The sequence below is a fragment of the Amphiura filiformis genome, chromosome 8 (assembly GCF_039555335.1).
Source record: "Amphiura filiformis chromosome 8, Afil_fr2py, whole genome shotgun sequence".
NCBI classification, from domain to species: domain Eukaryota; kingdom Metazoa; phylum Echinodermata; class Ophiuroidea; order Amphilepidida; family Amphiuridae; genus Amphiura; species Amphiura filiformis.
In genome coordinates this window covers 15,350,427-15,375,605 of record NC_092635.1, presented here as the reverse complement: position 1 = coordinate 15,375,605, position 25,179 = coordinate 15,350,427, and the positions used below count along the sequence as shown (strand labels likewise).

General features: G+C 35.8%; 1 protein-coding gene and 1 long non-coding RNA gene across 2 annotated transcripts in view; one reads left to right on the top strand and one right to left on the bottom strand.

Moving 5' to 3' along the window:
• LOC140158685 (neuronal acetylcholine receptor subunit alpha-9-like) overlaps nucleotides 1–22,296 on the bottom strand; it is a 92,802-nt gene extending 70,506 nt beyond the window's left edge. The window contains exon 1 of the mRNA XM_072181868.1: nucleotides 21,912–22,296. Within this exon, the coding sequence (XP_072037969.1) occupies nucleotides 21,912–21,990 (79 nt within the window). The 5' untranslated portion in view covers nucleotides 21,991–22,296. The remainder of the gene's footprint in view (nucleotides 1–21,911) is intronic.
• LOC140158684 (uncharacterized) lies at nucleotides 1,314–5,410 on the top strand. Its single transcript, XR_011859815.1, has 3 exons — nucleotides 1,314–1,658; nucleotides 3,974–4,089; nucleotides 5,198–5,410. It is a non-coding gene; the product is annotated as an uncharacterized lncRNA (long non-coding RNA).
• Nucleotides 22,297–25,179: the final 2,883 nt, after the last annotated feature.

Below are 25,179 nucleotides of genomic sequence, written 5' to 3'. Positions count from 1 at the left end.
GGCAGAAAATGCGGGAGAAAATGTACCATATTTTGGAATTTTATTTGTTAAAAACATTAATGTGTATTAATAGCGCTCAATTGTTGAGAAATCCGACATGATAAATGGGCAATTATTATACATGCATTATCGATTTGAACTCGCTAGGCCGTATGGCTGCACCGGCTGCACGTGCTATAATACTCCTATATACCGGGCCGGGATACCGGGTATATACATGTGGTTCACATTATAGAACCTGCCATTTTTTGTGCATACACGGTCTGGATTTTCGCAATTTATAGGATAATTACACGTAGGTCCCCCAAAGTTTCTTCCAGTTATTGAAGTGCTTATATAATGACATGATGTTGCATTCAATAATATAAGCCTACGTATACTTTACTTTACCTTTACTGTCACTATTATAATTATATAAACTTTTTCATAACCATTTTATACTAGTATTTTGATGTAATAAATATCAGTATAATTTCGAGTTCAACTGAATGCTTTCATCATGATTAATAACATGTTTTATTTATCAAAAATCGACTATGGCATAGTCTAGGACCTACGTAAAATTTTCATAAAATTTTTACCATCAATAGAGTGTTAATTTTGACTAAATTCAGAAAATATTTTGGCGTATATAATTATAAAATTGAAATAAAATTCTCTGCCTTGATTTATTTGTTTGTTTATGTATTTATTTAACAATTACCGGTAATTGATTATTTGCTTATTTATGTGTTTATTTATCAATCAATGAATTCTTTTATTTCGGCTATTAATTTATTGATCAATTAATGATTTATTTTATTTATATTTATTTCTTTATTTAATCGTTTTCATTTAATAAATTAATTGATAACAACCGTATTCATTCCAATAAGCGCCCATGCCCCAATATAAAGCGCCCACCCAGGGAAGCTTAGGGATTAAGTTTAAAATGTAGCTCCTGGATGACCTTTGACCTCGGATGACCTCGATTTTAAGTTTTACGTGTTCCCCTCATATCAAGGATTCCACCTAGACTGGATCCTTCAGTCTTTCAACAACTACGCACGGTCATCGGGTTGTGCTGTTGGTGAAGACTGAACTGTTCTGCGTTCCAAATCAGGAGCAGTGAAAAATGAATATTTAGTAGAATTTGATTACGTCACTGTTTCAGCGACTATGTATCTCATATCATGCTACTATGGGAATATAAAGACAAACGGAGCCCTGATCTGACACTTTTGAAACCCGACATTTGGCTGATTTGGCTAGCTTTCGTTCGCTATACATAAAGCGAGCTTGAAAACAAACAGCTGAGTACCGACGCAGGAATAAACCTTTCTTGCTTGCAATTTGGTAGCTGATGTTTAAAAAAAAAAATCTGTTGCGTCCGCCATTAGTGGTTTCTACAATTTTTCCATTTTTAAACCAAAATAATGAACTTTGCACGATTTTTAGTCATCATGGTGAAACTTATGTGGATTTGTAACACATTGAGGCCATTGCACACCGACAGATCGCAATATTCAACTTGATTTTGAGAAGGAAAGATCGTCACACTAACCCCGCTCAGAGCACACACCGGGACCACACAGTCATGCAGTAGTGACATGCACCGACTATATGCACAGCACAGCTTCGGTATTCACGGTGGTCATGCATGCATGGTATAAAGCAATGTAAGTATAAAAGCTGAAGTTATTTCAATTATTTTCACGTAGAATATGCATCTTTTACACTAAAACAAGAGCAGTGTCGTGACTCATGACTGATTCAATATTGTAAATGTAATTTGTAGGCAGTCATGACATGACGTGCATGACATTAATTTAGATTTACTGGTACCGGTACATGATTTACAAAATAACAAATACAATCCTCCTGCTTTTCATCATGTGTGATGTGTTGTGAATGTTTTCTCGGACACGGACAACCCCGGGCGGACAACATGATGTTTGAAGGCACCTAAAGTTTGTTTGGTTAAGGCTGAAAAAAATGACTCGTAACAACGACCAATGTCAATGTGCTGTATTGATTAAATACAATAAACTAGTTACATGTAGAATGGCATGCACGCACTGCCACGAGCCCACGCAGTTGAGCGCAATCGTGGGCGTAAGCAATGCTTAAATCAAATGCTAGTTGTGAGTTGCGTAATGCGTGACTGGCGCACGCGTCGCACGCTTAAATGTGAATTTATGTGAGAGTGACTGAGTTTGGACTTTATTGACGAGCGCAGTAACAAAAGCCGAATAATTTCCGCCTAAAAAGGCGCTGCGCCCAGCTGTGTATGCAATCCACGATAGACCATGATGAGTCCTGCTCCTGACTATAAAAAGACAGAAGTTTTTTCTGCATTGCGGATTTTCGCGACAATCTCATAATTCAGGAAGAAAAACGGAAAAAGTAGTTTTGCTAAAAAAAGAAAAAATGAACTGAAAAAAGCTTAAAAAAAGAAAATTGAAAAAAAAGGGAGTCTCCCGCAATCATAACATTATGCCTTTACGAATCACATGGTTTTAATTAAAACAAACTCATATTGACCATAAAAACAAATAAAAACTGTCGGCTCTGAACACGCGATATTCAAAATTCCCGCACCGAAATTGTCTAAGTCCAATGGCGTAATGGTTATTTGTGCTCAATTGTTGTCAGCCTTCATTGTCTGGGACGTCATTGCACTCGACAAATTCAGCGCCCGGGAATTTTGAATATCGCGTGTTGAGAGACGGATGTTTTTATTCGTTTTTATGGTTATGGTCATGGTCACTATGAATTTGTTGAAAACCATGTGATTCGTGCTTGATTATAATTTTTCTTACAAAGGCATTGTGATTACTGGAGACTTCCTTTAAGGTTGGTCTGAACCCTGGAATTATGGAAACTTTTGGGCCTCATAACTGCTAAATTGTTGGTCTAAAGTATATAAAAGTATACATATTTTGAATGGCAAAGACTTGATAAGTTCATCTGTGAGGTCAAATTTGGGCCAAAATGCTCAAACTGTTTTTTGGCCCACTTCTTTTTCGTGCATCTGATCCTACCAAAAAAATTCTTGGGCCAAATTATTTTTTATTAATTTTAAAAAACTAGATAAAAATATCTAGGAGCCATATTTTTGGCCCAAGAATTTTTTGGTAGGATGCACGAAAAAGAAGTGGGCCAAAAAAACAGTTTTTTGGGATTTTGGGCCAAAAATGAGCATTTTGGCCCAAATTTGACCTCACAGATGAACTTATCAAGTCTTTGCCAAATTCTAAATATGTATACCGGTAATTTTATATACTTTAGTCTTTAGACAAACAATTTAGCAGAACTTTATGAGGCCCGAAAGTTTCCATAATTCCAGGGTTCAGACCAACCTTAAATACCGATAATAAAAACAGTTTCAAAATTCAACATAATAAATTGTTAATAAACCATCATTTACCAAGCATAGGCCCTATATTTGATCGTAAGGGTTTTTTTTGTGAAAATTTTTTTATTGTAAAATTTACGAAGCGGGAAAAAGCGGAATTTGACATTTTGTAAAGCGGAAAATTTTGGGCTTTTTTTTAATACATGTAGTTAGTCCTGACTCCCATCTCACACATGATGACCAGCTGATCATAGTTTAGCCTTTAAAGCATGAATGGGCAAAATGCCAAATTACAATATGTGTGTTACACTTCACACCACCATTGATCTCTTCAACACAACTCACATGCTATACATGTACACATCACATATGGATGCAATGATCAAATAATTTGCGGCACTTTTATTTAAAAGGTGCGCAGTAAATCGGCAGTTTACTTTTGTGTGCAAATAAATGGTATGGTAAAACAATTTCCAAAAATATATTTTGAATTGGTACTTAGGCCTCCCATGTAACTCTGGGGCTAGGATTGCAGCATGGAGAAGCCCAAGTTCAGAAACCAGGAGGCAAAGCATGTTTGTTCTTGTAAAACGTTTCTCCAAATTAAGATATTGTTTCTTGAATTTTCCCAACTAGGTGATACCAGTGATGTCAACTTGATGTGAACTGTACAGGTGCAGCAACTGCTTTCAGGAGATGGTGGCTTTTAATCAGAATGTAAAGTGATGAACTCAACAGCACTGGACAAGCTGGTATGTACTATGATTAACCAGGGACTGCCTTTTGAGGAGAGTAAGAGCATTGCTCTCTACTGCTCTCCTTAAATCTGATATAAGAGAGTGATGTTTGATTTTCATGCGTGTATTGGGGGCTTTGGGGCGGCCAAATCGAAGGGGTCAAGGGCAGCGAAAGAAGGGCCGGCAAAAAGAATCGGTAAAGAAAAAAGGGCGGAAAAAATTTAAAAAGTATAAATAATTAGAAAAAATTACAAGTACTGGGGGTCACTTCCATTGTGGCCTGTACACCATCCGCGATAATAAAAATGTGTAAAAAGGGTAGTTTTTCGAGGGTAGGCACGATACGCGTGTATCGTGTTTAGGGTGTCAAAAACATGAAAAATTGGAAAAAATGGTAGCAAAATTGCAATTGCTGATACGTTAAAATGAAATTTAAGGGTATGAAATTTGATGCAATGAATAAAATCCCTGTTTAGGCCCAATTTATGGTGTGAAACAGGTGCGTGTTACCTGTTTAGGGTATCGTTTTAGCCAAGGGTTAGATCCTTGTTTAGGGTGCTTTTCAAAAGTTGATTATCGTGGATGATGTACAGGCCACAATGGGAGTGACCCCCGGGCAAGTACTATACATCAAAATGTGTTGCTATTAGGGTGCTAGTGCTTATAATCCTTTTTTTTTTTTTTGTTCTTCACTTTTTAAAACCACCGAAAAAAAACTGAGGAAGGGACGGCAAAATTGAATTTTCTTCAGCCCTCCCCCTCCGGAAGGAACCTCTCGAAGTGACATGGAAAGAAAAAAATAATCATTGGGCCCTACATACTATCCCTGACTTGGTAACTCGGGTCCAATCTGGTAATTTGGGTCCCAGACTTGGTAACTTGGGACCCGACTAAGTAACTCAGGCCCCCAAGATAGTAACTTCAAGTTCAAGCCCCAAGATAGTATCTGACTTAGTGGCACAGGCCCCTAATTTATAGTCAGGCCTGAGCTATTAAGTCAGGTCCCAAGATATTTTTTTCTTTCCATGTCACTTTTGGGGGATCTGTAGGTTGTTAATTTTAAAATCTTGATAAGAAAAACATCTAAATATTTTCAATTGATATTTTGGTTATTTCTTTACAGATGAAATTTGAACTTATTGGAAGGAACCACTTGCAGCAACAAGCTAAAGCAAGAGACAGATCGAGATGAAGATATAGTGATGATGTGTTAAGTAAATGCTCCATAGCAATCACCTGTGCCATATAGAATGTCGGCGCTTCAACTAAGTTCAAGTGACTTTAACTATTGACAGAAAAAGACATTGTCAACATAATGGCTGTTACAGCCTACATGTAGGCCTCACGCCTACCTATTAATTAGGTTTGGTGGACTAGCTAGCTGGTAGCCATCGCTACTGATAATTTGATATTTTACCACAGTGGAACTCATAATTTATAATTATGCTAATGTGGACTACAATTAAGTCAACAAATCCTGGACACAGTGGTAACTAGGCAAGTTAAAAAAGGCGAGTTAAAAAGAAAGGCGACTTAAAGAAAAGGCAAGTTACCCCCCACAGAGATTAGGGATTTTTCAATTACTCCCATAAAGTAAGCTAAAGGCGAAGTTACGACAAAGCCATGAAGTCCGAACGGCGAAGTTACAACAACACAATCAGGTCGCTGAGTTATGACAACATTATCAAGATAGTTACAGCAATGCCGTTATATGATGACACTATGACAGGGAAATTGCTTTCACTAGTTGAGGTTCATGATGGTGAGAAAAATCCATTTTACCCTAAATCAGATTGTAATCTTAACTTGCTGATAAGACTTGCCATAACTCGCTGATGGGACTTGCCGTAAATTTTAACTCATCGATGGGACTTCCCGTATTCTCTGCAGGGGCCAGGGAGTAACTTATCTAACACGCCATTTTCTTTCAATCTAACTCGCCCATTTTTAACTTGCCATTAATTAGCTGTCCCCTTAGGGACCGTTCACAAACACTTGTAAGGGGGGCGCCTGATGCAAAAGGGGGGGCCTGAATTTTTTTTACCCTCCTTAGGGGGGCCCTGAACAAAATGACCACAAATTTTCCTGGAAAAATTGAGTTTATATGCTTTTCTATGGGGTTGACCCATAATTTTCATGTCAAAAAGGGGGCCCTGAAATTTTCGAGGTCTAAAGGTGGGGCCCCGAAAAAAATGTTGCGATAATTTTTTTTGCATCAGGCCCCCCCTTACAAGTGTTTGTGAACAGTCCCTTACCCTGGTAGGCTACATGACTTTTGTATGTGCCCATTTTACAGACTGAATTATAATAATAAATAAATAATTAATAATAATAACCTTGTAGGTTAGACATGTACCTGTATGTATTAAACAGTGGACAATAATTAGACAATGTTAATTTTTAGTGATCCTAGCATACTCTTTTTATATCATTTTTAAGGGCTGGGGTATGAATATGAGCGTTTGGACAGTATTTATTTTGGGACATCAGAGCACATCAGACATATCGAATTGCACTCTGAATAGGAAGAATGTCATTCTGATATCAAATAATTTTGATTTTTTGAAATTCGCAATTTAATACACATTTTATGGCAAATCAATCATTAAAAATTGATATTTTTGATATTTAACAGTACTTGAAGTAAACTTTATAAATCTGATGATTTATACTTAAAGTGTATGTAGGTGGGATGAAAAGTCGACGATCACTTGAAAATTTTGACCTTTCAGTATTGAAGATATGGATTTTTTTTCCCAAAACACCAAAAAAATTAGGTCTTTTTGGGAAAAAATCCATATCTTCAATATGAAAGGTCAAAATTTTCAATTGACCGTCGGTTTTTCCTTCCTGCTACATACACTTTAAGAATATATCATTAGATTTATATAATTTACTTCGAGGACTGTTATATATCAAAATTTGAAAAATATCAAATTTTTATAATTTGTCATAAAATTTGTATTATATTGTGATTTTCAAAAATGAAAATTATTTGATATCAGAAAGACATGCTTCAGATTCAGAATGCAATTCGATAGGTCTGAGGTGCTCTCATGTCCCACAAAAATACTGTCGAAACGCAATAAACGCTCATTTTAGATCCCTTAAGTAGATATCCACAAAAGAGGTTTATTCCCAAAATTTCAGTTGATTCCAATTTTGCATTTGTGAGGTATGCATGATTTTGTGTACGACACTGAAGCTAAGGCTATCTTAATTAAATCCTGTGTCTCAAAGCTTGTGAGAAATTGAAAACCTAATGCGGAATGCTGTGTTTTTTACTGTATTTTTTATGTGTCAGTACAGGATTTCGGACAAGCATTTTGTGCAAAATACAGTATATCCAATGTTGCAAATGTTGGAATAACAGACAAAAAAGTAACTGCTACAAACTATTATTCTTCTCTTTTATTATATTTGTACATTTGTCAGTACAATGTATATCAGTCAGTACAATGTATATCATGTATTATTGAAGTTGTGAATTGTGAAATGAATGTTTCTTGAATTGAATTGAATATATTTGTGTTCAAAAACTTGAAATCAAATACGAATTTTGAGTTTTATTTTCGCCTTTTTGTTAAAAAAAAAAATAAAGAGATAAAAAATTAATTTTTTGATTTTCAAAGAGGACTACGCGCACGATTTTACTAACGCTGTAGCTTTGAGACACCGGATGTAATTAAGATGGCCTTAGACATTATTTGTTTTAATTTTGTTCTACAGCCTGTCTCAAAAAATTATCTCCTGTATCAATAAATTCAATTATGTATTTACTAGCGTCTCTCAAAAATAAGTTAACTGAGTAATCTGAATACCAGTTATTTCATGTTAAAAGCAGGTTTTTTTATTGATTTTTATTTAAAATGCAAATTTTCTTAGTGTATTTTTCCAATTAAAATAAACTGATGCTTGTTTGAATCATATTGACCATATCAAGTTGTACTCCTTTTTTGTGTGTGCTTTGTGCACCATGTCAGTCATGTGATAGAAAAATAAAATGAAAAGAAGTATCATGTACCAGTATCTGTGTGCTTGTTTTCTTTTTTTGTTTAGTCCTTTAGGGACTTACTGGTATCAATATTGGGTGTATTTGTGGGTGATAATTTTCTCAACTAGCGCATTGGTGACAAGTAAGATATGTATATTAAAGGGGCAAGGGCTACAACTACTGCACTGGAAATTTTATTTCAACACACTGAACACATACAACAGTTGTGGAGTAACAGTAAAAAATGAAGGAAAACCAATATTTGATCAATAAGTCAATAACTACTTTCCTTGAGTTCCTGAATTTTTAGTGCAGTAATTGTAGTCCTTGCCCCTATAATATACATATCTTGTCACCAATATGCGCAATAATTTTGAGAAAAATGCAAAAATAGGCACAAAATTGGCCAGGGTGTAGACAGTATCCCTTAAGAGGGAATCAAACATTAAAAAAACCCTATAAACTTGTAAATATAAGATTTTATATAATTAAACGCGATTTTTCATCAAATGAATGTAAACATTTTGAGCCAAGCAACTGAGTAAACAGTTTCCATCAAAATCAGGTCTCTAGTCAAAATATTAATTGGTTTCTTTTGTGATGCGTTCACATTCACTGATAGTAAAAAAAAAAGGCATACCAGCAATTTTAAAAACATTTGTGTGCTTGCTGGTATGCCTTTTTTATGTACAAAAATAATAATTTTCATATAAACAGTTTGGTTTTGGTAAAAAAACCGTTAAAAGGGAGGATTCATAAATACTTTGGTGGGCGGGGGTGTTGGAACCTCGGACATCAAAAATTTTTGATACCCCTAAAAAAAGCGTGGATTTATTTATTTTTTATTTCCCCTTTCATGGTCTAAACTTTTTTATTCCACCCCCCTTCATGTCCTAAAAAGAACTCATTAGCCAAAAATTACCGTTAGTGTTTTACACCCAAAGTGTGAAGTGCGCAAACTTTCTTGATATTTTGATCCCCCTATTAAGAACTGAATTTTTGTTCCCCCTTTTTCGGACCCAAAATGTTTTTGATCCCCTATTTCCGCCCCAAGGTATTTATGAACACTTCCTAAGAACATTCAAATGTCTGATTTAATATAGGCCTATAAAGGTCATGAAAATGTGTTAAATTTATTAAAAACTCCACAATAGGCCTATAAACACTTTTTAAATGTCAAAATATTTTTTGTAAATTATTGATTTTATTAAAACGTTCAATGCCCATTATAAACCCGACATTCTGTCTCACTTTTAGCGGTTGCTTTAAAAGAAAGATCTTGTCAGGCACGAAGGAGGGGGGGCAAAATTCTTTTGTTGAAAGTAGGACAGCGTGATTTTTTGTTCTTGGTTTTTGGGGACATGATACCCAATCAGTTAAAGTCGAGAGTCATGGCTTTTTGTGATCGAGTCTTTTATTTTTAACCAAAAATTTAAAAGTAAGAAAAATATATGTTTATAAATGAAAAACGTGTTTCTGTGCCAAAACATTAATAGGTCTAATAATAATGATACGAAGAAGAATATTAAAGAATAACTTGGAATAATAATGATTCTGGCAATGAAAGTGAATAAATAACGAAACCATTCAAACTCGGCTGTTGCTTTCCAAAAATCTATAAAGTAGGCCTAGCCTAGGCCTACTGTCTCAGTACCGCTACCCGCTGGCAGATGATAACAATGTCATGATTGTCCAGACTTCGACAATATGCAAGCCATGACGCAAGCTCATTACTTATTCATGAATAGTCTCCTTAGCCGCCATGTAATTTAGCGCCATGAGCGGGATAAAACTGGCGGCGTTAGAGACTACGTCATATAAACAAGTGCATACTGCGCAAACTCAAGCCCAAAATCTGGGCTTGGAGCGCTCCTGTTTTTTTCGTGTTTGGAATTCAGGCCTCGAATAAGGCAACGTGAAGGATTGTGGGTAAATAAAAGGCGCCGCCATTAGAGGCCAGATGGATTCAGGCTAGATTCCACCCACCAAGTTTGAGCCCGATCGGACAAAGTTTGAAATTTGACCCCTCCATAATGACCTTTGACCTCGCTTGACCTCAATTTTATTTCGGGAATATATTCCCCTCGTATCAAGGATTCCACCCACCAAATTTGAGCCCGATCGGACAAAGTTTGAAATTTGACCCCTCCATAATGACCTTTGACCTCGCTTGACCTCAATTTTATTTCGGGAATATATTCCCTCGTATCAAGGATTCCACCCACCAAATTTGAGCCCGATCGGACAAAGTTTGAAATTTGACCCCTCCGTAATGACCTTTGACCTTGGTTGACCTCGATTTTATTTCGCGCATTATATTCCCTTGTATCAAGGATGCCACCCACCAAATTTGGGCCCGATCGGACAAAGTTTAATTGTTTGATGAATATGCATTTTTTTTGCGAAATAATTCCCCCTTTTTTTTTTAATTTCCCCTTTTTTTTTAATTTCCCCGATATTTTTTTTGATGTGCGTATAATGTTGCAGCTAGTGGATTCAGTTTAGTATACCGCGGGGAGCATTAGCTTTAGTCAAGGCTTCGTCCGTACTTTATCTTTGAACACAGCTATCCAATTGAACATGGATAGCGCTCGCATAGCTTTCTATTTTTTATATCTTGGCCCCGGGATCTTGGCCTATAGTGAAGACAAAAATTAAATCCAAACCTAGTAAAACAATCCGAATCCAATAGATATAGAGTGATCTAATTTGAATTAGATTACATTACAATAATAATTATTAATAATATATTAAATATTTAGACCCTTCCACTGTATAAGTAGCTAATATATAATTATTCGGCATATAGCTAAAGCCACGATTTCTCCGTGTTCATGGTGTTACAAAATTTAAAATCCGTGTTATTCCGTGATTTTCCGTGTCCACTATAAAGCACTAGGCCTATGGGCAGCCTTGCATCGTAGGCCTAAAATTAATGCTATTGTTTAATGGTTGATTACTGCTAAATAATCACTTTTCTTTGTTTTATTTTGCAAATCAACACAAAAGTTAGACATTTTATACAGTTTTTCACTATTTGGTGGCATTTTCAAATTTCCTGAGCAAACCCCGACATAAGATGAGTTTTTAACATCTTTTTAAACATAGTTACATTTTTAGCAGTTCTAAAATATATAGGCAGTTCATTCCATAGACGTGGAGCTGTAATTTCAAATGACTCACGTGCTCAGTGTTATTTTGTTTCTTGAAGAAGTTGCATGTTTCCAGATCGAAGAGTACGAGTGGGAACATAATTTGAAAGAAGTTCAGATAAATCATGAGCAATATCATTATTACATTTATATACAATCAACATAAGTTATAACAACAATTCATTGGACGACAGGAAGCCAATGCAGTTCCTTACCAGTGTGTTATTAGTTTGTGAGAAAAATGCAAAAATAGTCACATAATAGTCATAAAATAGCTCTATTAAATAGTACGAAAACGTTCTAATATGCCGTCCCTTTACATGACAATTTTAATGGCAATTTTAAAACATTTGTCATGTGCAAAGCAGGGGGGGGGGGCGAAGATTTTTTTTTGCCGGCCCAGAAGGGAAGCAAGCAATTTTTTTGGCACGCCTTGGGAAAATTACCCCCCCCCCCCTCACGGACCGGGATAAAACCACTGCGAGTTATATACTAGTATTCTTATGGTTTTCCCGTGACTTGACATAAGTCTACGGCCCTAGCACACAGGCTATACAGGGACGTGCCACTTTAGTGAGAAAGCTTCCCTCAGCTATATCAGTGGTGTAATACACCACTGATATAGCCCAGGGAAGCTTCACACGTAAAGACTACAGTGCGTAAAGACCAGCATACGCAGTAGGAAGCGAGCAAATTCTCGGACAACTACCAGTATGTGCCTCGGCCAAGATTCTGCTTTGTGAGAAAAAAAGGAATTAAAAAAAAAAGGGGGAAATTAAAAAAAAAGGGAAATTAAAAAAAAAGTGGAAATTAAAAAAAAAAGGGAAATTAAAAAAAGTGGAAATTAAAAAAAAGTGGAAATTAAAAAAAGGGGGAAATTAAAAAAAAGGAAATTAAAAAAAAGTGGAAATTAAAAAAAAGGGAAATTAAAAAAAAAGTGGAAATTAAAAAAAAAAGGGGAAATTAAAAAAAAAGGGAAATAAGAAAAAAAGGGGAAAATAAAAAAAAAGGGGAATTAAAAAAAGGAAATTAAAAAAAAGGGGAATTAAAAAGGAAATTGGCGGAGATGGTACACCGTACATTCGTCACGAAGGAGAACAAATGAGCTGAAATAAAGACTATACTATTTGATCAAATCTCAACAGCTTCTAACCTAGGTCGATAGAGGGCATAGTAATTGAAAAAATAACAGTGAGCTGAGTCTCTGCTTAAATTTAAACAGACCGCTTTTTATTTTGATTAAAATTTTGACCTACATGCTCATTAAACCTAATTGTTTTTTGTGCTCCCCAAATATTATAGTTGCCCCAAAACATATATTTTGGTAGATTAAAGATCACTACATACATACATCATGACTTAAGTTTCAAAATGAGACTTTTTCGTCCTGAAAATTGGGCGCGTTGCATGGACTAATAGACATGAGGTAAAATCAGCATATTTCACGTAGCATCTGCGTTTTTATTCTACGTTGGAATCCAAAATGGGAAATCGCAATGTAGGCCTAATTTTCTTAACGCAAAGTATCACACACATTTCAATGGGCAATCTCTGCGTGTGAATATTGCGTTTAAATTTAGTCCATTTTTAACACATCGCTGTACCTTTATTATGATTTGTTACAAACAAAAAGGATCATAATAATAATTAGACTTTCCTTCATATGTTCATTATCTTTGACTGTCTTTAATATATTGTGAAATGGACCAATTTTGTGCATTTTCAACGATGTATCTACGTCGATTTCGCACGTGGAATATCTTCAAAAATAGCTAAATACGTGACCTCGCTTCGATACAGGAGAGTGGTTTTGAATAGATCAACGTACGTCCGATGTCTACGTTTGGAAATCGCAATGTCTCTATTGTCATAAATAGTGGGGTTTCTGTCACTGCGTAAAATGGACAGAAAACCCTTCAATGCGGTTATTATTTCTGAATTTTGGGTATAGAATAACAAAATTAAAATGTGACAAAAATCGTACATTTTAAGACTTGAAACATTTAAACATTTAAACGGCAACAAAATGAAGAGTATGTGGATCAAAACATCGAGCAAAGTATTTACACTAACCGCTATGTATAGTAATGTTAGCTTTCCAGCTGGTAATGAAGACTGGTATCTATAGGTGTTACATTCAATCTAATTTGCGTCAAGGTAAAATCAACATACAGAGTTGAAATAAATGATATGATCATTTAAGATTTAAGTACATATTAAAACTACAATTGTCATTGAACTACACAAATTGACGAATCAAAGAGAATGGGATTGTGTACAGATTTTATGAGATACGATAAAAACATTAACTGGGCTATATAGCCCATTCTCTTGGGCTATTATAGTCCATTCTCTTAGCCAGGCATCAGAAATTATTACGGGCTATAAACATGATAAAGGTGATTGCACGATCATTAGTAGAATACATTTCTATACATGCTTTCGCTAATCTGCATAGGTAGACGTGTTTGGTTATTTGATGCCAGAAGCTTATTTTATATAGATGTGTTTGCAGATTTGATACACCATAATGAGATGTGAAATGTAAACACATTTCTACTCTTATTTCGTTATCCTTAAGTCTGTGTCGATTTTAAGGGATCTTGTGAATGCAGTTAATTTGGAATACAATACAGACCAACAATAAGACTCTTTTGACTATTTTGTAAAAAATTGCTAGGGGTATGCATTTTTAACGTTCAAAGACTTGTATAGTGCCTTGACATCGTTATATAAAGGGTATATAGGCATTAACCGGATAATTTCCATCCGTATAACTTATAATATCATTTGAAACACGTTTTTTGATATAACTTTTGAATCTGTTTTGTTTGGAATAAGCATATAGGTGGTGTAAACACCATATTCAGAGTTACATAGTTTCACAAAATTGTTACATAGAATTATGTATAGAAAACAAGAACAAAAGAACAAACAAGCAAACAAGCAAACAGATATATGGAATAATACATACAACAAAATCACATGTCAATCGATCAGCTAAATATTACAAATTCAATATCAAGTTTCGATCTACTTTCTAAAATAATACTTTACATGTGAATGCAAAATTTATGCAAAGGTTTTTTAAACATTTGATAAGTCCCATGTTTTATGAAGAAGAGTAGCTTATAATATATATATTGTGCATATACAAATTTCTTTGCGAATTTTCAAAGATTCCGAATATTGCCATGCACTCCTAAAATGGGTAAAAATAGAAGTTTAATTTTCATAAAACTTCTATTTAATAGTCATTGTCTCAGCCTGCATACAGCCACCTGGAACACTTGTATTATTAACAATATGATTGCCAGTTTCTAAACGAGTGAATTCATAAACATCCATGCAGGTAAAACTATAAAATTGAACTCTACGCTGACTCTAACTGTTTCCACTGTTGTTGCGACAGCAAAACATCTTGTGGACAGAATTTCCATGGACGATATAAAGCCAGCTCTGTCTTAACTTTAACTTAGGTATTGATTTTGCCATTTTTGTATAATTATGTAACACACTGCTTCGACCTACGTCGTAAACTAGATCACATAATATTAGACTATGAGAAAATGAATAATATCGGCGAAGTGGTGAATTGAATCGCACTATCAGATTGCCATATCTCATTAGGATTCTTCAGTCGCCTTTCATCTGCATCTTATATACATCAATTTTTTTTTTACTCTTCATTTATTAATTTTCCTAGCTCTTTGCATTAATACCTATTGCCCTTGCCCTCATAATGCTCCTGTATTATGACAATAATGGTTCTGTAGAGGCAATTAAGGATACATTGCAATGATAAGGTTATAGACGATCACAAGACAATGTGATATCCGTCCGTGATGAAATTGCATCACGATGATGGTATTGTCATAGGCCCCTATTTTGTCAGTTCACCTATCATGTTTTATTTTGTTTTTGTCTGGTTGTATGTTGTCATTCTTTCAATGATATACTGTTTAATATTTTGGACTAAAGAAATTCTCAGAAATAATATAATACACCACTCTTGTCGTCAAACTAAATTGAAAAAAGAATTTAATAAACAATGACGTTATACTGCAATATTTATTTCATGTGGCAAAAAAGTGGAAATCCGTTTTAATAGATTACATCGGTTTAGCATCTTATATGACCAGGTTTATCTGTTTAATAACACTTTGTGTGTAATTATTACCAACACAAATATATCGATTTAAAGGTATACCCTATATGTTTACTTCCTCCGAGTTTTAAAATTTTGAGTTTTTGAAATGTATATGCAGTTTATTTAGATTTTGAGTATATAATTTCGCATACATCGTTAAGATAACAATCCATTCTTCTGTTTGAACTTAGCTACACACGCATTTTAAACACACACCTCATCCACCTATGCACCCCCGGTATGCACCCCACAAACAAATCCCCTCACATCCATACCCAATAGACAAACCACTTACAATCACACATAATCAGTAATGTCCCAGTTTTGAATTCACGTAGCTGGGACTTGACTATTCATTACAGCACGGTCACCCGCGAGTTGGAAAACGTACATTACTCTCAACATTTAGTATAACGCAACGTGACTTATCATTGCTTATGGATTTAATGCAAGTATTGTGTAGCAAACACGTAACGCAGATATGATTGGTTAGTAAAAGCAGAGACAAGTTGAAATAAGATTTAATTCCAGAGTCAGTGCTATTTGTCAGCCATCGTAGTTATAAGCCATAAAATAATCTAATGGCTCGCTCCTTTATTATTAGTCCATTAAAATATCCTCGCACTAATCCAGTACATTGATTCTAAAAGAGTCTATTCATGTTGCCTAGCCAACGCGTATTTTTATAAAGGGGCACTCATTCAACGGTTTTATCAACATCAATAACTATAGAAATTAAAAATGGTTATAAGAAAAAGCTTTCATTCTCCGCATACTGAAATCATATCAACGGTTTAATAATCTCAGTAACTTTGATCAGATTGGGTAAATTTTAAAATCCGCAACTCAGATGCCATAAGAATTCATGTAAAAGCAAAGACTTGAATCTTTAGCAATGGCCCGGGGGTCACTCCCATTGTGGCCTGTACACCATCCGCGATAATCAACTTTTGAAAAGCACCCTAAACAAGGATTTAACCCTTGGCTAAAACGACACCCTAAACAGGGATTTCATTCCTAACATCAAATTTCATACCCTAAATTTCATTTCCGTGTATTTAGAAATTGCAATTTTGCTACCCTTTTTTTCCAATTTTTCATGTTTTTGACACCCTAAACGCGATACGCGCGTATCGTGCCTACCCACGAAAAACGACCCTTTTTACGCGTTTTCATTATCGCGGATGGTGTACAGGCCACAATGGGAATGACCCCCCGGAGCAATGGTCACCCGCGAGTTGGAAAACGTATATTACATTATTAGTACCAATGTATTTTGACACACACTAAGGACACAGGAATTCATCGGTGTTCACCATGCATACCAGAGACTTAAAACAATACACCATTAGTTAGGATTTTGGGTATAGTAATATTTTAAGGTTTGTTTTGTCTTTTTCTTTGCATCATAAATAAAAAGACGACTAAAAACAGGTGGTAATCTGTGCGAGAATCTTTACTCATCTTGGCTCATATTCTTTTTCATTATTGAATTATCTTTTTTTTAGACTTCCCATGTTTATTGTTCTAAGCCGGGAAGATAGCCATTATGGTTTGCAAAACGTGAAATTTTTGTAAAATGTGTGACCGTGACGGAACTTTCAGACACTCTTTCTAAGGGCTGAAACTTGACCATGTTACTTACAAAAGGCAATTAATCTAATGAAATATTATATACCATACCAAGCCAATACTGTCCCTCATCCATAAATTATGGTACTATATTAAAATATCGTCATCAAAATGCACAATCATGATTAGTTAAACGTTTTGGATAATGTTTGGACACGCCAAGTGCGAGGCCAAGTACACCGGAGTATTAATGTGTATCAAGATGTGTCACTTCCTCAGACATGGTTGGTGCCACATTGATAGCTTACAACCTCTAATGTAAAACATATTGATGATAGGTCGTTTACCTTAAAACAGAAAACATACTGTAACAAGAAACTGTCAGGGGACGTTAAAGAGTCAACCTTTTTGTCTTATAGCTATATCTTTCATGTCTTTTTGTTTACAATCTAGAATAAAGTAGAAGACAAGATGAACGTAAATTGCCATAACTTATACAAAAAGAGTGTCGTAGCGGAAAAGGAAAGGAGACAAGTTGCAAATACCCCAACATATCTTTGCCAGGACAAATGCACGACTATTTGTTTAAACAATTTGGGGTTAGCAAGAACATTATAGGCTACAACGGAATTGTTGGTCAATTTTGTCCCGGTACATGGAGCATATCAGGGCTCCGGAAGATGCTCTATTGGGGGGGGGCAATGGTACTTTTCCATAGCCACCAGAGCCCCCGGTTCCGGAGCCACTGCATGTGTGGTACACTTATAACACAGGCTCATGATCGCGAGATTGTGGGTTCGAGCCCCGCCGTGGGCCATGCGTGTTGCGCCCTTGAGTAAGGTGCTTTACCTCAATTACACCTCCCTGTAGGTGTATAAATGCGTACCGGTATTCTTTAATGCTGGAAAGATAACAGCCTCGCTGTGGAGGAAGTGTATAGCGAAACAGGGAATTTTGAAGCGCCAAATCATGACATTCATTTGAAATATTAATTCAGAGCCTTTTGGAGCCAACTGGGAATTTTCAAACACCAAATCAATGCTAAGTGAGATCATGACATTCCTTTGAAATATAAGGAGAAAATGTTAACATGACGGATGATTGATGACGGGACGGGATGTGATGATCGATGCTTATGTCGAGTTTATAAACTTAGTTGTCAAGTTCCAACACCTGTATGTCGATCGATTATCCGTTGTAAATATTGAGGAGGGAAGTGTTTAATTCTATGATTATTAATGAAGTGTTTAATTCTACTTCATTGGAAATTTATGAATGAAGTGTTTACTCCTATTTTTCCTTAACATCATTTGAATAGGTGTTTCGTGATCCACAGTCTGATAAACAAGAGCAAATTATAAGTTTAACAGTAAATATCAGTATGATTTCACTTGAAATCGTGTTTAATGATGCAATGTGCCTATACCTCAAAATGAATATTGCGCACGGACTTCCATAATACATAAAATGCGCCGTGTGACTTTCAGTTTAGAATATAGAAATTCCTCATTATTCTTATGATAATCAACAGCAGTTTTTGGAAACGTTCGGCAAGTTTGCTTTTTGCAGAGTGGTAGAGTGTAGGTTTATTAATTCAATTAAGGGTTAACTTGAACTTTACCAGCTAAGGCGAGTGAACATATCATTACACCCATGAATGAGTATCCTTTTAATAATGAAACACGAAGAAATATATGACGTGTTTTCCATCTGTTGCTACGGTTGTTTTGCTCGACTCGTCGTCGCCTGACCATCGGACTGTCCACCTGAACCGCTATTATTCCTTAATCATATTTGAACTTCATATAATAAGGGCTGTGCAATAATTATCCCCATTTCGGGGGTAAAATTTCCAAACGGCCCGCCAAAATCGCTTGCCCCCCTCTCGGCCTGCCAAAAATAGTACATTTTTTGTACTCCAAAGGTAAAAATAATTTTTGTCCATTTTTTGCCAGTCGGAACCCTTTGGTAGGACATTACTCTTATCCAATATTGAGTCAATTAGAATAATTTTAGCTGAGATATTACCCATGCAAAACTCCAATAGTACATTTTTTGTACATTTTGACCCCTGAAAACCAATGTCAGACATTTTGCCCCACCATCAACTTTAGGTATGTTGAAAATATGTTCTTGGACAACATTTCTGAGAAATAGTGGCTTGGGGTCTTGATGACTTTGCATTAAAACATCAGTTAGGCTTGCCTACTTACATAGGAGTCATTCCAGCCACATCAACAAAAAGGGCTGGTTGGTCAGTGGTCAACCCCTCAAATTTTGCTGAAAATCATTTCTAGCATACCTCTATGAGCATAATGAACACATGGAAAAAAATGAATGCTCAACTCCAAGCGGTTTGGGAGATATGGCTTGTCAAAATTTGGCCCAGACCCCCACTTTTTGCTCTCTCGAGTCATGTCGTTGAATTAGTAGCGTTTTGGGACACTCATATTTTGACTTTGAAAAATGATATTATGCTGAAAAGTACTAGCTGGGGTGACTTTTACCCAGAAAAACAGAATCTGACCTCAAAACATTGTATCTTATCTATTGAAGAAGTTATGGGTCTTTCAAAACCTCTCTTCGTTTCGTTTTTGACAAAATAAATTTTCACAAAACGAAACAAGGTTTTGAGAGACCCATAACTTTTTAAGTAGATAAGATACACTATTTCTGAGTTTCTAAATTTCAAATTCATGCCACGGGAAAACGAAATAGCGTATGAAGCTCAAATTTTCAGGATTTTACTTTCTCATCAATATCTACCACCACACAGAAAAAGAAAAAAATTGAAGAGGTGCTGCGGTGCACATCCCAGGAGTTGACATAGAATGACTCGCCACTCAGAAACTCAGTGTTAGGGCTAGGGCTAGGGTTAGGGTTAGGGCTAGAGTTAGGGTTAAGGCTAACTAGTTCTTCAAAATGATTAAAGCCAAATTATAACATTTTCAAACAAAATAGATTGGCATTTTTTTGCCATAAAATGTTAGCTTTTAGTGGCAGATATATCCCTTTATTTTTGAGCCGAACAACTACGGCAAAGCAAAGAAAATTGAATTTACTACCAGCGCACATGTCGCCAATTATACGTACCACTCCTTCGGTCATGTTGTGGTACGACCCTTTGTTGTGTATATCACCGTCCCGCACGCCGTACGTACTATGTGTTATGAACATCGTGTATGTGTTCGACTAGTAATTCCATCGTAAAATAAAGCGCCGGTTCCGGCGTTTTATTCAAAATCTCGGATTTTGACAAAACTACAGCACCTAGAATCTTGATTTTTGCAGGGTATATTGGTTTAATAAAGTACAATTTAATCGTGTAAAAAAAGGAATTTTAAAAATTCAGTGAGGGCGTCTTCCTCAGCAAATGTTATAATATGGCTTTAAGCCCATCAGTCAGAATTTTGAATAACTGACTTTTATAGATAGTGGGCATTCTAAGTAGCGGGTCTTCTGGGTAACGGATACAGCCCGCTACGCTAGCCAGAAAAATATCGACTTTTACATAAAATACAACAAAGTCCGTTATTCAGAAGGCCCGCTACTCAGAAAATTCTGACTAACGGATCTTCTGAATAATGGGTTTTCTGAATAACAGATCTTCTGATTACCGGGTCTGAGTGACGGGCTGCGCCCGTTTTGAATACTGGTGGCATATCAATATGCAAATTCCGTATGGGTGGTCGCCAAAAAATAGCAGACGAACCCCCTGCTTGAGAGAAAATACAATTGATATTAAGAATGGGACAAAACTGACTTAAGGGGGTACTACACCCCTCGATAAATTTGTGTCTATTTTTGCATTTTTCTAAAAAACTAATAACACAGTGGAAACAAAAGTTATGTATATTATTTGGGCAAAGAATCCAATTACTACACTGGAATTTCAGTGACCTAATACAAGCGGTTCGTTATTTATGATAAGAAATAAGGTACCGCTAGGATGTACCTCATTTCCTATCATATCTACTGAACCACTTCTCTAGAATCACTGAAATTTCAGTGTAGTAATTGGATTGCTTGCCCCAATAATACACATAACTTTTGTTACCAGTGTGTTATTATTTTGCGAGAAAAATGTAAAAATAGTCACAAATTTGCCACAGGGGTGTAGTACCCCCTTAAGATTAATAGATTTCAATATAATTTCATTCAATGTTTAAATTTTGGATTTGTCCCAAATTAGATTGATTTTGAATCTAATGTATTTAGAAAGTACTAGATGATCACCTTGTGGCACTTTTAACCGCAGTGATTTTGAGACGTTGTTTTGTTGCTTAGCGTGGATATTTTGCATTGGGTTTCAGATAATTATCCATTTATACTGTTTACGTCCTGTCCCTGACAGACTTCAGCTACGCCACTGCGTGTACGACCTATTTATATGATAGAACCGAATGTAAATAGAACAAGTGGGACGGCAAATATTTTGCGTACTCAGTATTTTGTGAACGGTCAAAACCGTGAAAACGCAGCACCCGCAGGAGGAATGAGCAGTAGCAACAACAACAATGAGCAGCAGCAACAGCAACAACAGCAGCAGCAACAAAAACAGCAGCAGTAGCGTATAGCGTAGCCTGGAATGTTGTTGTAAGGGGTCAAAGCCAAATTTTTGTCCGCATTTGTCAACTTTTTGTGCCTTTTGTAGTCCTTTTAAGGACACATTTTATCCTTGAAAAATATCTGCGGGGGTCAATTTTCCCCCGGCTCCCCTGCCTTCGCCCCTGAGCAGAAGCAGCAACAACAAAAATAAATGAAAGATTATTCGCTGTGAAAAAAGTTATTGGGCAAGGAAAAGCACCATTGTCTTTGTGCATTTATTTTGGGTAAAGCGAACATATTTCAATCTACCAACCTATCAATAAAGAAACGATCTCATGATATAAATGGCAGTTTCATTATTTTGTATATCTATTTTGACTGTCATATCATTATAATATTAATAATAACGGACTGTACTCACCGTAAGTGTTTAGGTATGTTACCAACATAATAGATAGGAGATGCAACAGGACACGATGAAACAGTGCAGTATATTCCATGGTATAACACTAAAATACAGTTTCGGAACTCCGGGGTAGAGCTATACGTAGTATATTCCGTAAGAGAGAGTAGCTGGTGCTGAATATTACATATATCGTATCACTATAATTACGAATATAGGGTTGTAAAATTTGCCGTGATCACATGACTATATCATGTATACTAGTATATAGAGTAGGCTGTCATAGTGAATATGAGTTGCTCTCCGTGCTCCGGTATCGTGAGGATTGAAAGAGTATAATTCTGAAGCTGCAAGAAGTGATAAAATTGCATTTCATCATGTAGTGTTGTGCGGTTATGCATTCTTTCTAATTCGACATTGGTACGATGTTTGTGCCAATGCTGTTCGTGAGGAAATGTAAGTGTATGGATGAGAGGGAAAGAGACTGAGAAGAATATTAGAAAAGATAATGTGCTCAAAAACAGCACCAATGTGCGCTTTCCCGGTTTCGGGTGACCAAGATTCTGGTGTAGAATGCAAGTATTACAAAACGGAAAAATGTTACTCAACTCTGAAAAGTTCCGTCCCTCCCCAATATGGATGGCGAGGAGTCTTTAGTAAAAGATAACAATAAGATCAAGATTAAGCCAAATGATATGAGAAACGTTGAGAGGTCCCGGACACCACTGAGCAAATTATCACAAGCAGACTATAAGAGGCCAAAATGCGCCAAAACCATCATCAGTGTAAGTTTTCCTGATAACGGATGACCTTACAATTATCAAGATTAGATTGCAATCACGCGGCAACTTGTGGCTGGTATACCTTTACATACAAGTACAGGCACTGATGAATAAGGTATCAAATTATGCTCAAAACAGTCTGATACCTTTTCATTATTATTTTAAGTAGCATTATATACAAGTTGACGTGAAGTAAAACTCCTACAGACGTATACAACTACTTATGATTGTAAACGCTCATTCATTTCATTTTTGCACGATCAAATCTTTTCGATATAGTAGTCTACATATTGACAGAATAGAATACAGGACTATATTTCAACTCCACACTATCAACAGATCAACAGAGCATCACATCTCTCCATCAAAGACGTCAAATAGCTGCCTGCACAACAGTCCTCTACAAAACGCACACCAGCTGTAGCTGGTGCTCAACAGATCTGAAGGTACTGCTACAAAAGCCATTTGGAGCCAGAAGAGCTACTCTCTCGAGCTGTCCATGCCTTGTCATGTTCTCACACTAGAACCATTATCTACTGGCAGGACCTTCATCCACACTGCAGTTCACATTTGGAATAGCCTACCAGATGGAGATACAGCTGACAACGGCGCACCATCCTTCAAGAGCAGAGTACAAGCATCTTAATATTTGTGTCTGATACTTTACTGTACTCCTTCACTCTTGTTCTTAAGCTGCTGTGAACCACTGATTGGTCCATATTCTAGATATTGCTTCAAATACTACCCCCTCGTTGGAACTCTTTATGCCAATACGGTACATTGGAAATAACAAAAACACAATTCAAGAAACAAATCTATGTACTCTACCAAGTGGCGTATCCCAGATCTTGGATTTTGTGTTCTTGCATTTTGTTTATCAATGAAAGATTTGACCAAACACTGCAATTTCTTAAATCTAAGTTGGAGATTTGCAATTAGCAATGTCCCTTTAAAGCATGCACACTCTCGGAAACAACCACCTGTACTGTAGTGATCAACTAACTCTAGGCTACTAGCACATTTGCTGATAAAGCTCGTAGCTGTGGCTTTTATGAAATATTCATCGCAAGATGATAGGGTTTAGTGCATGCCGCAAATACCAAAAACCGAATTATGTATATTGTTTTACACAGTCTATTCACTGAAGAAGCTACTTAAAAATCTTATGAAGCAGATTTTACAAATACCTCTTGCATAAGTGTCTTATTTTACATCAGACTCGTAAATTATTAAAACAGACCTGCATGTTTATAGAATCAACATTAAAAGTGATGTTTTGATTTGAATGTGGGTTTTTGGATTGAATAAAATGAGATGAAATAAGATGAATGAGATGAGATTGAATTAACTGAAAGCCAACGATATCCAATGACTTGAACTGAACTGAACTTAATTGAATGAGTGAAGTGAAACATAATAAATCGTTGAAAATTGAAATGAGATGAAATAGTATGAGATAAGATGAAATGAGATGATATAAAAAGAATTGGAACCATTGAAATTAGATCTAAGCATTAAAATGAGATAAAATGTTATGAAATTAAATGTACGTAACATAATGCAACAAATGATGGAATGGTGAAATAAAATGATGAAATAAAATGATAGAAATTATATAAACTGATGTTAAATAAGATTAGATGAGATGAAAAGCAAATGATATAATGATAATGATATGATAATGATATGGTATCATGATATGATAATGATATGATATGATATGATATGATGTAATATATGATTTGATGTAATATATGATATGATATGATCTGAAATCAAATAATATGAAATGAAATAAATAAGTACTAACATTGCGTCACAGCCTGAGAATTTAAACTGCTACGCGCGCTGTGTGATATAATATGTTGGTAACGCCAAGTACCCAAGTTGGGTTCTTGGGTATACTTGGCCTTGTGTCTGCATTGTGTCGATCTGTTTAGTTGTGTTTAAAGCCATATTATAACATTTGCTGAGGAAGACGCCCTCACTGAATTTTTAAAATTCCTTTTTTTACACGATTAAATTGTACTTTATTTAACCAATATACCCTGCAAAAATCAAGACTCTAGGTGCTGTAGTTTTGTCAAAATCCGAGATTTTGAATAAAACGCCGGAACCGGCGCTTTATTATTACGATGGAATTATTAGTCGAACGCATACACGATGTTCATAACACACAGTACATGTAGGCGTGCGGTACGGTGATATACACAACAAAGGGTCGTACCACAACATGACCGAATGAGTGGTAAGAATTGGCGACATGTGCGCTGGTAGTAAATTCCAATTTTCTTTGCTTTGCCGTAGTTGTTCGGCTCAAAAATAAAAGGGATATATCTGACAGTAAAAGCTAACATTTTATGGCAAATAAATGCTAATCTATTTTGTTTGAAAATGTTATAATATTGCTTTAATGTACAATTCTAGCAATTTGACCTGCGGGTCACCATTAGAGTTTGAAAAAACCTTCCTTTTTTCTTCTTCTTTTTTTTTTTGGGTTCTGT